This window comes from Suncus etruscus, chromosome 15, assembly GCF_024139225.1.
Source record: "Suncus etruscus isolate mSunEtr1 chromosome 15, mSunEtr1.pri.cur, whole genome shotgun sequence".
Taxonomy (NCBI): Eukaryota; Metazoa; Chordata; class Mammalia; order Eulipotyphla; family Soricidae; genus Suncus; species Suncus etruscus.
In genome coordinates this window covers 39,937,087-39,951,899 of record NC_064862.1, presented here as the reverse complement: position 1 = coordinate 39,951,899, position 14,813 = coordinate 39,937,087, and the positions used below count along the sequence as shown (strand labels likewise).

The 14,813-nt window shown below is 38.8% G+C and overlaps 1 protein-coding gene across 1 annotated transcript in view; it reads left to right on the top strand.

Moving 5' to 3' along the window:
• MTR (5-methyltetrahydrofolate-homocysteine methyltransferase) overlaps nucleotides 1-14,813 on the top strand; it is a 118,794-nt gene that overhangs the window by 86,519 nt on the left and 17,462 nt on the right. Inside the window, 3 exon segments of the mRNA XM_049789038.1 lie at nucleotides 3,965-4,032; nucleotides 4,743-4,863; nucleotides 12,787-12,868. Of these exon segments, the coding sequence (XP_049644995.1) occupies nucleotides 3,965-4,032; nucleotides 4,743-4,863; nucleotides 12,787-12,868 (271 nt within the window).

Here is a 14,813-nt window from a genome sequence, read left to right as displayed (position 1 = left end):
ATTATTCATTGACTTTATTTAATTAGTCTTCTTCTTTTAGAATTATTGACATTATAAGATAAGTAAAATGTATGCTATAACTTTTGGGGGCACGCTTAATAATGCTCTGGGCTTATTCCTGGCTCTGCATTCAGGGATCACTCTTTGTGGATTTTAGTGGACCATATGGGATGCCAGGGATACTACCTAGGTCTTCCAGATGCAAGGCAAATGTCCCACCCACTGTCCTGCTTCTCCAGCTCTAGCATGTTGTAACTTTTTTTGTTTTTGTTTTTGTTTTGTTTTTGTTTTTCAGCCACACCCATTTGATGCTCAGGGGTTACTCCTGGCTAAGCGCTCAGAAACTGCCCCTGGCTTGGGGGGACCATATGGGATGCTGGGGGATTGAACCGTGGTCCTTCCTTGGCTAGCACTTGCAAGGCAGATGCCTTACCTCTAGCACCACCTCACCGGCCCCACATGTTGTAACTTTTAAGTAGATACTCATAATAATACTCAGAAAATGTTGAAATACAATGTAAGAATATTTGGGTTGTGACTCTAGGATGTAACACATGGTATAAGTTACTATTTTCTCTGAGTTTCAGGAAGATAGATCATTTATTTCTGCTCAGGGCTTACTCTGGATGCTACACTCATTAATCACTTTGGTGGGCTGGTTGTAGTGTGCCAGGGAGTGACCTGGGCTGGCTGCCTGCATAGCAAGGACCCTTCCAGCTGTACTGTCTCTCCAGTCCCACTGTCTGTCCTTTATGAGATGGAATTTTTCTGGCATTTCTTCTCTCAGAGCATATTCTCAGTGTGCTGTGTTTCTTTTGTTCCTATCCAACTCAGTTTTTCTTTTGACCCTCACTCTTTTCCAGGTGACCTGCTTCTTGATTCATTCTCCTTGACTTAAAACAGCATATTGGGGGTCGGAGCAATAGTACAACATATAAGGCACTTGCCTTACACACCCAGGTTGACTCCTGGCACCCTGATGGTCCTTTTCTTGAACACTGCCAGGAGTCATCCCTGGACATAGAGTCAGGAGGAACCAGAAGTAAACCCTGAACACTGTCAGGTGTGTCCCTAAAGCAAAACAACCATAAAAAAAAACAAAAACAAAACAACTTTTTAATCACCCCAAACATAAACTCTGTAGCCATTCAGCAAAATCCCTATTATATATCCTACCTTCTATTTTTATGAATTTACCTATTCTTGGCACTATCTAAGTAGAATCAAACCTCTTTTGTTCTTTCATATCTTTTTTTTATTAAGTCTTCAAGGTTTAGTCAATTTCTGGCAAGTATCAAGGACTTCCATTTTAAGTATGGGCATAATATCTTTGTGTACTCATTCATTTATTGATGAGCACTTATTTGTGTCACTATTAAACTTACGTGTCACTACATAAACAGACTTATTTCACTCTCAGAACAACTCAATCATGGAAGAACTAACTGTGAGCCCTCTTTTAAGAAGGACAGGCCTAAAGATAGCTGGGTTCAAAGAAGTTAAACCAATTGTTGGTCACATCACTAATTAGCAGTACATGTGGGGTTTGAACCAGGATTTCCAACCACAACCAAGTTTTTCTCTGGCCCCAAGATTGAAAGACTTTTGAAAATGAACCATCATCACAGCTGTTCAACATTGTAGCTGTGATTAGTGACATTGAATTGTATCAAAGAAATGCAATTGTTGCAAAAAATTGTTCCAAGACAAATGGAATGATCAAAACTTAGATCAACACAGGTCAATTGAAAATGATATATCTCTCTATAGTGTTACTAAAGTCATTCTCTAAGGATATATTGGGCTTTGGTTGGTGCTAGTTGAGCCTCTGTCTTACTGTTGAAACTCAATGAGCTTGGTTGACTTGTATGTAACTTTCCCACCAGATTTCCTGTGATACTACTGACCTGACATCATTATAAGATATTGAGATGTCATGTGACCATATGCTGCCAAGTGGTCCAGGATTTATAGATCTAAAACAAATTGGGTGGCTTAGAAGTTTGATAAGGTTGTTGCAGAGCTGGGTCTTTTCTCTTGGATGGTGGAGGGTGGTGTTCAACAGTTGCTGTAGTTTATGAATAAAGATGAAAATGCCACAGAGGTACCTGCCAGACTACCTGGGAAATTATTTCTTTTTTTGTTTTTTTTGGGCCACACCCGTTTGATGCTCAGGGGTTATTCCTGGCTAAGTGCTCAGAAATTGCCCCTGGCTTGGGGGAACCATATCGGACGGACGTCGGGGGATCGAACCGTGGTCCTTTCCTTGGCTAGCGCTTGCAAGGCAGACACCTTGCCTCTAGCGCCACCTCGCCGGCCCCGGAAATTATTTCTTTTTGGAGCTTGGTACAGAAGTCAGGTTGTATTTCTGCCAGAAAGATGGCCAAACAAAATTTTTTTTTTTTTTTTGGTTTTTTGGGCTACACCCATTTGATGCTCAGGGGTTACTCCTGGCTAAGCGTTCAGAAATTGCCCCTGGCTTGGGGGAACCATATCGGACGCCGGGGGGGGATCGAACCGTGGTCCTTCCTTGGCTAGTACTTGCAAGGCAGACACCTTACCTCTATCGCCACCTCACCGGCCCCACAAAATATTTCTTTTTTTATTATTTTTTTATTTTTTTATTTTTTTTGGTTTTTGGGCCACACCCGGTGACGCTCAGGGGTAACTCCTGGCTATGCGCTCAGAAGTCGCTCCTGGCTTGGGGGACCATATGGGAAGCCGGGGGATCGAACCGCGGTCCATCCTAGGCTAGCGCAGGTAAGGCAGGCACCTTACCTTTAGCGCCACCGCCCGGCCCCACAAAATATTTCTTAATGGTCAAACAGACTAGATTTCTGTCTCAAGACATACATACCTTGTATGTCTGAGTTTCTGGGCTCAGTCCCTTGTAACACATGGCTGCCTAGAACTATTGAGTATCCCTATATAACAGAGCAGTTGTTTGGGTGTGTTGGGTTTTTGTTTGTTTGCTTGCTTTGCTTTATTGTTTATTTTAATTTTAATTTTTTTATTTTGAGGCCATATTCATCAGTGTTAAGGACTTACTCCTGGCTCTGTTCAGGGATCACTCCTAGCTAAACCATATTGGGTGCTGGAGATAGAACCTAATTTGGCCACATGAAAGACAAGTGACTTATCCATTGTACTATTCTTCTGGCCCCCATAACAATATTTTATGAAACCCCACCATCCCCAACAATTTTTAAAATGATTAAAATGACAAATTGTATTATGTTTATATGGTCTATATATATATTTGTATTTCCAACATATATACATACATAATTATAAATTATTGTATTATCTGTATTTGACTAAAGCATAAAAGTAATATGCAAATAACCAAAACCACTCATCCTTCTATTTGTCCCTATGATACTCCAAAGGGGCTCGGATAAAAATCGTGTAAATAGGGGTTCACAGCATAAGACTAAGGGACTAAAAGGTAAGCTGGGAGTAGAGGTGGAACATAAGGCAGAAGCAAGGTCTGAAGGGGACCATAGTTGAAGAAATATTGAAAAAGATTGCTTTAAATTAATTTTTGCTTGGGGCCGGAGAGACAGCATAGAGGTAGTGCGTTTGCCTTGCATGCGGAAGGATGGTGATTCAAATCCCGGCATCCCATATTGTCCCCCGAGCTTGCCAGGAGTGATTTCTGAGCATAGAGCCAGGAGTAACCCCTGAGCGCTGCCGGGTGTGACTCAAAAACCAAAAGAATTAAAAATAAAAATAAATTAATTTTTGTTCTATGAGTGCTGTATCAATGAAGCTGCTTCCAAAAACTTAACTTGACTACTGGTTTAAGAAATGGTACCTATACCTGTGATGGTTGATATTTGGCGAACATTTCAGTGCAATTCCAGTCTACATTGGAGCAATCTTTAAATGGGAAATTAAAAATGTTCGTTTTCAACTTTGCTCTCATGAGTTCTCTTTTTCTTATGTCTCATTTGTGTCTTAGAGTTATTGACTTAGGAGTGATGACTCCCTGTGATAAGATCCTGAAGGCTGCTCTTGACCATAAAGCAGGTACAACTGTGCTTCTGTTACTGACTCTCATTTCCCTCCACTGTAGTCTGTGAATCATAATCCCAAAGCCCATGTGGGATCCATGGGGCCTTGAAGGATCAGCTCTACTTTAGGAGCTGCTTTAATTGCTCTTTATAATAGTGTGAAGGGCTGAACTGTAGAACTCCAGCTCTTAAAATGGAGAATGGAACAGGCATATATCTTATAAGAGAACAATGTAGTCTTAGATTTTTTTTGTCTCTGTATATAACTGTTTTTATATTCCTTAAGACACTGATATTTGTCAATTGAACCAACAAACTGACTTTTCCAAATTGTGGCAAATACATTATTGCTACTTTAGATTAGAAACCATATTTACTGCATGTCTGGAGAGATAGTTCAAAGGTCTTAACATGTCTTAGCATGCTGGAGACCTAGGTTTGATCCCAGCTGGGACACTGAATGATCTCCTAAGCATCAACAGGAAGTAATGAATTCCAAAGCACAGAAAAAATAGATACTATCAAGAAATATATCTTGCCATAAGAAGCAAACAATAAATTAAAATGATACCTTAATTAAAGATGCCTTAAAATTAAAAATTGGTGATTGGGGGGGGGTCTTGTGTTTTTATTACGAAGTTTTAAAACTAAATCTTCATACTTTGCCATTTTTTCCTTTACCTCCTTCTCATTGACCTGTCTGTTTTCTCTGTTTTAAAATACTAGACATAATCGGCCTGTCAGGACTCATCACTCCTTCCCTTGATGAAATGATTTTTGTTGCCAAGGAAATGGAGAGATTAGCTATAAAGATTCCTTTATTGATTGGAGGAGCAACCACTTCCAGGTAAGTTAAGCAAATGAATCTTGAGCTTTACTTTAAATGCTCTTAGATACTAGTGTTCAAATACAGTGATAAAACCAAGGTTATTTTTTCTTATGCTTAGTATCTTGTCTTCTTAGAGAATAAGTAAATGGTTTATATACTGGCTTCTCTTTTTAATGGGAGCCACAATCCCTGTAGAGCATACTGAAGGAAACACTTTTGTGCTCTGCCTACCCTTTTAATTTGGGATGGAATTTCCTTGGATTTGCAATTATCTTTTCCTTAATATGCTTAACCTCCTATGCTGATCCAAAGACTAAAGAGCACTTACTCCTTGAAATCAAACTGAGTGGAGAATTTATATTTTGGGGGACACAAAGGCGTTGCGTGTCTTTTTGCCTCTTCTTTACACCGAAGTAGGTATCTAAATGAATAATTACATGTTCTTTCAGAAATTTGGCTTTTGTAATAGTTGAGCAACGAAAGTCAATCTAGTTAGAATGAACTGAAAGATCTATCACCTTATGAGATTGTTTTGGAAAATGGGAACATTTTGTGAAGTTAAGCAATTTAGAGAGGAGAAAATTATTATTTGGTAAAAAGAGTGTTTTCAGAGTTTTTGTTGGGTCATGATCATAATCATATTTGGTGATAGATTTGTTTAATAAACAATTCAAATATTAATATATTTTATTCTGCGATAATAAGATAATTAATACTTTAATAATCCAAATAATTTAAATTATTAAATTAATTAAATATTGGACTTTATGACTATCTTCTTTTTTTCATTTTTACTTAAAGTAATTGATAAATGTTTCATACTAGTTTTATTTACATATATTATAATGATAAAAGGTAAACTCAGCTAATATTCATCTCTCACAATAGAAGAAAAGAAAAGAGAAGATTTTGAGGAAGGGAGAAGTGGGTGTTGACGTTCCATGCTCAGGGTTTACTTTTGGCTCTGATTGTATGAACAACCACTTGCTGGTGGTGCTAAGGGACCAAAGATAGTGTTGGAATCTAATTAGTGCTAACCATATGCAAGGCAAGTTCCTTCTCTATTATCTGAATACATAATCATTATTATGTATCAGGGGCATGAAAAGTTTTTTTTGCATGTTTTCTTGGGAAAATGTCTATTGAATTCTTTTGCCTTTTGTTAAATTGTGTCACTATTACTTTTATTGCTATTGAGTTATATGAATTTGTTTATGTATTTCAGCCACTAACTCATCAGACTTACGATTTGCCAAATATTTTTTTCTATTCCAAATATTTCCTTTCGCTTTTTTGATATTTTGTACTAGGTGTTATCTTGTGGTTTGATATAGTCCCACTTGCTCATTTTTTTATTTTGTTGATTGTATTTTAGGTGTCATGTGCAACAAATCGTTGCCAAGAACCATGTCTGACATGTTCCTTATGTTCCATATAGTTTATATTGGAATAATGCCCAGTTAGAAAATTGAACTTGATGGTCGTACAAGTATATTGCTCATTTTCCTGATATAAAAACTATAATGTGTATCTGATCAAAGATATTTCATGTTTTTCTTAAATCCTAGAAACAAATGTATGTTAGGTCATATGACTTCATTAAGATTCTCCAGAGACTTAAACGCGATCGGATGCATGCATGTGTTTACGGAAATAATTGATTAGCAGAGGCCCATGCATATTATGGAGATCTTTATATCTGTATTATTTACAATCTGCTGATCTAAATGGTAATTTCTTCTAAAGAAGGAATATATTTTTTCTAAAAAAATACCTTCACAGAATATGTAAATTGGTATTTGGCAAAAAACTAGGTACCAGGGCCTACCCAAAGTCACACATGATCACCATGATCAGGTTTGAGAGATAGTACAATGGAATGCACCTGATTTGGGTTTAACTCCCAGCACCAGCATCCCGAGCCTTACCAGGAACAGCCCTGGAAGCCCCTGAGCACTGCCAGAAGTGGCCCCGGAGGCCTTCAAAACCATTGGGTGACTCAGGCATCCATGTCACCTATGGTGCAAGTGAGCAACAGTGATCCTCAGCCTCTTACACTGAACACCAGCCCAGATGACTAAGAATTAGGTGGAACCCCAGGCCTTCCAAGCTTAGGTAGCTATCCCTCAAAATTATGGTCTCATTTATTATTAAAATGGATTTTCCTGAGTGGGGAAGGAACTCATAAGTGGATACTCAGAATGCATGGGGCCCATGGCCAGAAATTCTGTGATGCTGCTTTGGCTTGAGGTGCCAAGGGCCGTCACAGTCACCCTAGTAGTGCTGGAGGACCTACAAGGATATGCTCGACAATAACTTGGAGGCCACATGGGACCTTGTGATTCAAGGGATAAAACGGGGTCCTACAGATGCAATTTCTTAAATCATTTTTTTCCTGGTTTTTGGGCTACACCCAGCAGCGCTCAGGGGTTACCCCTGGTGCTATGCTCAGAACTATTGACAGACTTAGGGGAGTGGGATGCCGGGTATTGAACCCGGGTTCATACTGGGTTGGCCAAATGCAAGGCAAATGCCCTACCACTTTGCTGTCATTCTGACCACCAACAGATGCATTGTTTAAAATCGGTATTCTGCCTTTTTTCATGCTGATTTATACACGTTTTTAATAAATATTATGTATTATATATTACTTTAATTATATTCTTTTATAATGATTACATATATTGCATATAGTAATATATTAATAATATATATAATTATAAAGAAATATTACACATTTCTTTGTCAGGAATATATATTGCAAATAGGTCTTCTAAGTGGTCTTACATTTTGTTTGTCTTCATGGTATTGCTATATAAAGTTCTTAATTTTTATGAGATCTAATTTTCCTCTTTTCATTTGGATATTGCTTTCCTTTTATTTTTAATTTCTTCTTGAGTCACTAAGAATGGCAAAATTATTCATGACTGAGTTGCAGGCATACAATGTTCTAACATCTCTCTCTTCATCAGTGTGCCCACTTTTCTCCACCAATATGCCCAGTTTCCCTCCTAACACCCTTTCTCCTAACACCTCTTTGACAGGCCCATTTTCTTTTAGCATCTGTGGTTGACAATACTGTTAGAAATACTGTATCATGCATATTACTCTAGTATTCCCTTCCCTGTCCTATTTTCCACCCCCACCCAGTGACATGCCTCCTACTAAAGACTGGTTCTCATGTAATATTTTGCAACTGTAAGAAAGATTCTTGGGAGAGGAGAGTCAACTTTGCTAGAAAACAGTCAAGAATTCAAATGTCTACAGCCCTGGCTGTAGAGCCCTTCTGCACACCTCATATGAACTAGGTACAGGCCCTTCTAGTTTTTCTCTCTAACAGTATTTGGGCAGATGGTGACTCAAAATGTCTAAGTTGCCATGATAAAATTTGAGTGGGGGAACATCATGTCTTTTCTAGACCTCAGTGGTTTGCAATAACAACTGTAATCTAACTTTTTCAAAGTGAGGTGAAAGGTTGCTTACTGAATTCATCCTTGGAGAGGTTGAAAAGGTTTTCTAGATCTAGGGACATATATGTATTGAAATATGCTTAGTGCCCCTTTAAATCTAACTTTAAGAGAATAGGACTGTGACTGTGCTCCTTTCTGTAATGCAGATGGTTTTGATATCAAACTATAAATAACTATAATGGAAATCTGGCTCTATTGGCTGCAGTGCTTCTCAAGGTCATAGATTGGGCAGTTCGCTCTCAATGTGTCAGTGGTTTAAAGCCAGTAACTAAGAAATTACTTTTCATGATCTTTTGTGGAGAATGAAACAGGAAGCCACATTACTCAAAGCTAGAACATTTCTGAGATTTTATTTTCCTTTTTTATTTGCTAGGAAGTAAGGTGCTCATAACTGGTAGAATTTACATAACTGGTATAATTTTCCTCTTTTAATTGGCTGCAGGAAAGCTTAGAATTTAGACCTATATATAGTACTTCATGGAATAAATTTTATATGCTAATCTCACTTCTGGTTACAGTCTTAATTTTCTAGTCTTTTATTTTGGCCTCTTATCTTTCTCATCTAATTTTAAGTTTAGGTCATGCTGAATTTTTGTAAGAACACTAGTTTTGAGATAGAATGTGGCATGACATAAATGTTTGAGTTCTTATTTTATCAAAGTGCTAAAACTTTTGTCTAGGGTTATCATTATTCTGTCCATTTGGCAAGTTCAGAAAGCAACTAGTAATTCCTAATTTCCAATGAGTGACTTAACTGAGATGAATTTGAAATTCAACTCTACCCACTAGCCCTTTGTTCTTGACTTAAGGTTCTTGTTTTTCTTTTGGATAGGGCTAACACACAGCTTTTCTTAGGACTTAATCCTGCGTCTGTGCTTAGATTCCCCATGGCAGTGCTCAGGGGACAATTTGAGATGCCAGGGATCAAGCAGAATTGACTGCTTGCAAGTCAGGTGCTTTATCCATATACTATTTCTCTGACCCCTATTATTTGTTTATAGGAAGAGACTTGTTATGTATCTTCTCAGATTTCATAACGAAGTGTTCTCTCAGGAACCTGAGGCATAATATAGGAGTAAAGAGGTTTGTCTTGCACGTAACCAACATCAGTTTGATCATCAGCACCACTCATAGTTTTCTGAGCATCCACAGGAGTTGGAAGTGGTCCCAAAATAAAAGCAAACAAACAAAATGAATTAGTTTTCTTGTTAGAGAAATTGTGTAAGTGAAACAAAGTAAATTCAGTGTTAAGAGATTATTTTTATTTTTATTTGTATATTTTTTGTTTTGGGGGGCCACACACCCAGTGAAGCTCAGAGATTACTCCTGGCTATACACTCAGAAATCGATCGCTTCTGGCTTGGGGGACCATATGGGATACCAAGGGATCAAACCACGGTCTATCCTAGGTTAGTGCATGCAAGGGAGATACTTTACCTCTTGTGCCACTGCTCCGGCCCCAGAGATTATTTTTAAAAGAAAACCAAAAATACTTTCAATGAAGCTCAAATGCCATGTCTGTATTCAACTAACTTTGTTTGATTTTTGCCTTGGGAAGCAACACTGTATACTTTCATTATTATTATTTTTATAGTGGGTCTTGTTGAGAAGATTCTCAAAGAGTAGCTAGAATTACATAGAGAGATGTCTGTCACAGAAGCATGTAGTGGGGAGGGCCCAGAGAGAGTTTGGGGACATTGGTGGGAAGAAATTTGCACTGGTGAAGGGTGTTGTATATTGTATAACCGAAACTCAATCGTGAACAAATTTGTAACTGTGGAAATTTTTTTAATTAAACTGATTGTCTCCAAAAGGAGATTTTATTTAATTCACACAAGAGTTAAATTTTTTTGAGAATCTAACTCAAAGGCATGGCATACAAGTTTGCCTGGATTCCATTCCTGAAATCACTGAGCATTCCTGGAAACAACCCTGAATCTCTCTCTCTCTCTCTCTCTCTCTCTCTCTCTCTCTCTCTCTCTCTCTCTCTCTCTCTCTCTCTCTCCCTCCCCACTTCCCCACTTTCTCTCTCTCCTCCTTCCCTCTTTCTCTCTCCTTCTCTTCCTCCCCCCCACCTCTCTCTCCCTCTCGCAGTGCTCCAGCCCTACTTTAATTCTCTTAGCTTTTTGTTTGGGGGTCCATACCCTGGTGGTACTCAGGGGTTACTTTGGCTCTGCACTCAGATATCACTCCTGGTGGTGCTCTGGGGATCCTATGGAGTACTGGGGATTGAACCCAGGTCAGCCACATTAAAGGCAAGGGCTCTATCCTCTGTAGTATTTTTCAGGCTTTGCTCTTATTCATCTTATGAATGCATTTTTTGAGCCTTCTCTGAGAATCTTATTAATATACTATATCTAGATTAACACCTTTAAAATGGCCAGACAGTGGGAACAGGGAACAGAGATGGAACAGAAATGACATAAGGGGGCCTGAGAGATAGCATGGAGGGAAGGTGTTTGCCTTGCATGCGGAAGGAGGGTGGTTTTAATCCCGGCATCCCATATGGTCTCCTGAGCCTGCCTGGAGCGATTTCTGAGCATAGAGTCAGGAGTAAACCCTGAGCGCTGCCGGGTGTGACCCAAAAACCAAAGATCCCCCCCCCCAAAAAACAGTCACATAAGGACAATACTGGATGGTCTTGCAGTACTTTGGTGATCATGGATATAGTATATTAATATTTTATATTTGTATTTTAGTACCATAAATGTTAGTGCCATTGTAACTGTTAATAAACTATAATAATAATAATAAATTATAAAAAGAAAAATAAAATTCTCTTGGTTTAAAACAAAATTTTGCTTATGTTTTGGGCCAAGTTGTGCTCAGGAGCTATTCCTGACTCTGCTCAGGAGTAACTCTTGGCTGTGCTTGGGAAACAAATGCAGTGCTGGGGATATGAATTTAAATTCATAAATTTCCACAGCCAGTGCAGTCACATGAAAGGCCAGTGCCTTACCTCTGGACTGGTTCTCCAATATCTTGGTTTTAAATTTTTCTCTGAGCAATGCCTGACTTTTAGAATATATTACATAATTCAGAGAACTATAAAGTAAAATATAATCTGTGCCTTCACACTGTCAATCCCATGTTTAAATTCTACATCATCAAGGCTAACTTTTCGTTTTGTTTTGGGGTTACACTTGGCCTGCTCAGGGCTTACTCTTGGCTCTGTGCTCAGGAACCATTCCTGGTAGTGCTTGAAGAGACCATAGGGGCTACTGGGGTTTGAACTTAACATGCAAGGCAAATGTCCTGCCTGATATACTATTTTCTTTGGACCCTCAGTGTTGACTTTTTGATAGAGAGGTCTATGGTTTGTTTGTCTCCCTCCTCCCCTCAATTTATGGAAACTTATCAGGCTTGTTTAGTTGAGGCAAATATGATATTACTTTTGTTTTTTAAATAGAAATGTATCATATGCTGCTTGCTCCTCTTTTGCCCTCAGATTATAGCTTGTTCTATACATCTTTCCAAACATGTGATTATTTTGATCTGCTTAGGGCTTGATGGGGAATACTTCTGTGGTGGACTAGAGAAGGAAAGGAGGAAAAGACCAGAAAGTATTGCTGCCTGTGGCACTTACATTGCTACTCATAAAATAGAAAATGGTGGCAAGTTCACCTCCCTCTCTTCTCCAAGGCTCTGGTTTGCTACTTTAAAGGAGGGCTTTCAGTATTCAATTTAATGGTGTGTTCTATAATGAAATTATAGGTATGTGGGCTACGCTATTGCCATAAACATTCCATAATCAAAGGGCAATTTGTTTTGCACTTTAGCTAATCAGGTAATTTCAAGGATTGAAGACTGTTTCTCCCTCCATACCCATGTATTTTTTTAATTTGGCAATAGGGATTTGGGGTTAAGCCAATGCTAATATAAACATTTGTGTTGCTTTTCTTCCTTCTTATTTGCCATTAAATTAGTTTAGGGTATGAGATATCTAGCTGCACTTACAAGCTGGGTTTGGGGCTCAGGAGTGTGGGTGTCTCTGAGGGGACAGCTAGAGACGAATATCCTCTACCCCCTGCCTAGGCTTGGATTTTTTCTGGTGCTCAGGCTGTTATCCCAGCTCATTTGCAGGGAGAGCTCAATTTGGTCTTTATAGCAACAAAGTGCAAATTGCCTGTTCCAGTTCGATCTTCAGGTTCATACATCCTGCTGAAGAATGAGGTTGCAGGCTTGTCCTCCATTGGCAGAGATCTGAGCTCAGATTCTTGATTTTATCACAGGCTTCTTTGTAGTCTAGGCCAAGTTCCTGGCTTTCCCTTTTGGCTTCCTCCTATTTGGGGTAAGGAGAAAGTCATTCTTGTTTTACAAGGGAAATTTGGAGTTCAATATTTATAAGTACCTGAAAATCGTTCTCTGGAAAGCCCTGTCGAAACGCATTGCCTCTATTGGTTGTGAGCATGAGTTGTGTAAGAACTGTCAACACTGATGGATGTGCTTTTATTCTGACCCCTCTTTACAGAACCCACACGGCAGTTAAAATAGCTCCACGGTACAGTGCGCCTGTAATTCATGTCCTGGACGCCTCCAAGAGTGTGGTGGTGGTAAGTGTGGAGCCTTATATTTTTATCAGCTATATTGTAAGGAGAGAGCATTAGGAGTCATTCAATATCTGTGGTTTATTTTTTGCCCAATTATACTAATTAAAAAAAGTGAAAGAACCATGAAAGCCTAAGGCTTTTGATGGTGTCATTGTGTTGTCTGCCTTGCTGGCAGGAGCACCAGCAAGTGTGGTTTGTGCTTTTAGAGATTTGAACCAGCAGTGGATGTGCTAGTCTGTGTTAATACAGGTTGCCTAATACCTTTGGCCTTGACTCCACACCAGAAAGATTTCAGCCATTGCAAATATGATTAGATACACTTTAATTTAACTCTATGCCAGTGCTAAATGGAATGTAGAATTTCTTTAAAAAAAAAAAAAAAGGCAAACTATTTCAAGATAGAAAAACATTTAACCTGGAAATGGGCCAGAGAATGAAAAAAAAAAAAAAACACCCGAAGCCCAAACAAACATTGACTAGATGTTCAAAACCAAGATTTACAGATTCTTTATTAAGTAAACATAATAAAGAAGTGAAGTGTTTTTCCTGTCCTTTTTTCTTATTGACCATATAATTCAGTGGTTTCTACCTCTGTTGTAACTACAAAAATTTATTTTCAAGGGATGCTTAACCCAGAAACTCAGTATGTTGCAAATAAGAGCTGAGTAGCCCTTTCTTTCTCCCTTGATCCTGTCCCTCACTTCTAGTTTTCATTTAAAGAACTTACTAGGAAAACCATTAGTCTTGTCTTTCTATTTTGCATGTATGGGAAGTTACTGAGGGGCCTGCTAATCTGTGGGGCTATTTGAAATGCAGCATAAAGTAGGATAAGGATCTTTCCTAAAACTTATTCCAAAGGAGTTTTTCCATGTCTGTGAATTTACACATATGAAACTTACACAGTAATTGCTTTAAAAGCCTATAGAGTTCTAGGAACTGGAAACTTAACTGTGCTTTACATGGATTTTTTTTTATTATATTTGGTCCTCATGAAATATACTTTTGTTGGGGCCAGAGCAATAGCGCAGCAGTAGGGCCTTTGCCTTGCATGTAGCTAATCCAGGAAGGACCTCAGTTCGATGCCCTGCGTCCCATATGGTCCCCCAAGCCAGGGGCGATTTCTGAGCGCATAGCAGGAGTAACCCCTGAGCGTCACTGGGTGTGGCTGGAAAAAAAAAAAGAGATCAGCAATTCTCTTGAGGTCACACATTTGTCTTGTGGCTGGTCAGAGATTTCAATACAGGTATTCTTATTATATACTACATTTAATTGCCCAGGATTTTCTTTTGTTTTTTTTGGGACCACATCCAGCAGTGCTCAGGGCTCACCCCTGCCTCTGCACTGAGCGACCTTACCTGGCCAGGTTTGCAGACCATATGGGGTGCTAGAGATCAAACCCAGATGGGTCAAGTGCCAGGCAAACACCCCACCTGTACTATTACTCCAGTAATAGTAATAGTAATAGTAATAGAAGCTAAGTGCTTCTTCCTAATGTTTTATAATTATCCTTTATTTATTAAAAAAAAGTTTAATTTTTATTAAGCAAGTTGGATCTATGCATTCCAATGTGCAAATAAGCTATTTGTACAGTTTACTTTCCAAATAATAATTTACTACATTTTATATTTGGATTGCTTTCATAAAATACTTACATAAGATTTATGGTGAGGCTTTTTTTAAAGTCTTATTACTATCATCAAATGCTAATGAATGGCTGCACATTCCCATTTGGAGACCAAACTGTTGGACCATTTAAGTACGGGGTGACTCACCCCTGAGGGAGGGGAGGACTTGAGCTGGGAAGAAAGTGGCCTTCAGTTTCTTTTTGAGAATAAACTCCTTCAGCATGTTAAGGCTGAAAGGCAGTTAGAGAACAGGCCATGCCATCATGTTCTTTATTGTGTGGCTCAGCTGGGCAGTTTATCTTCTCTTACACAAAGAAAATGAC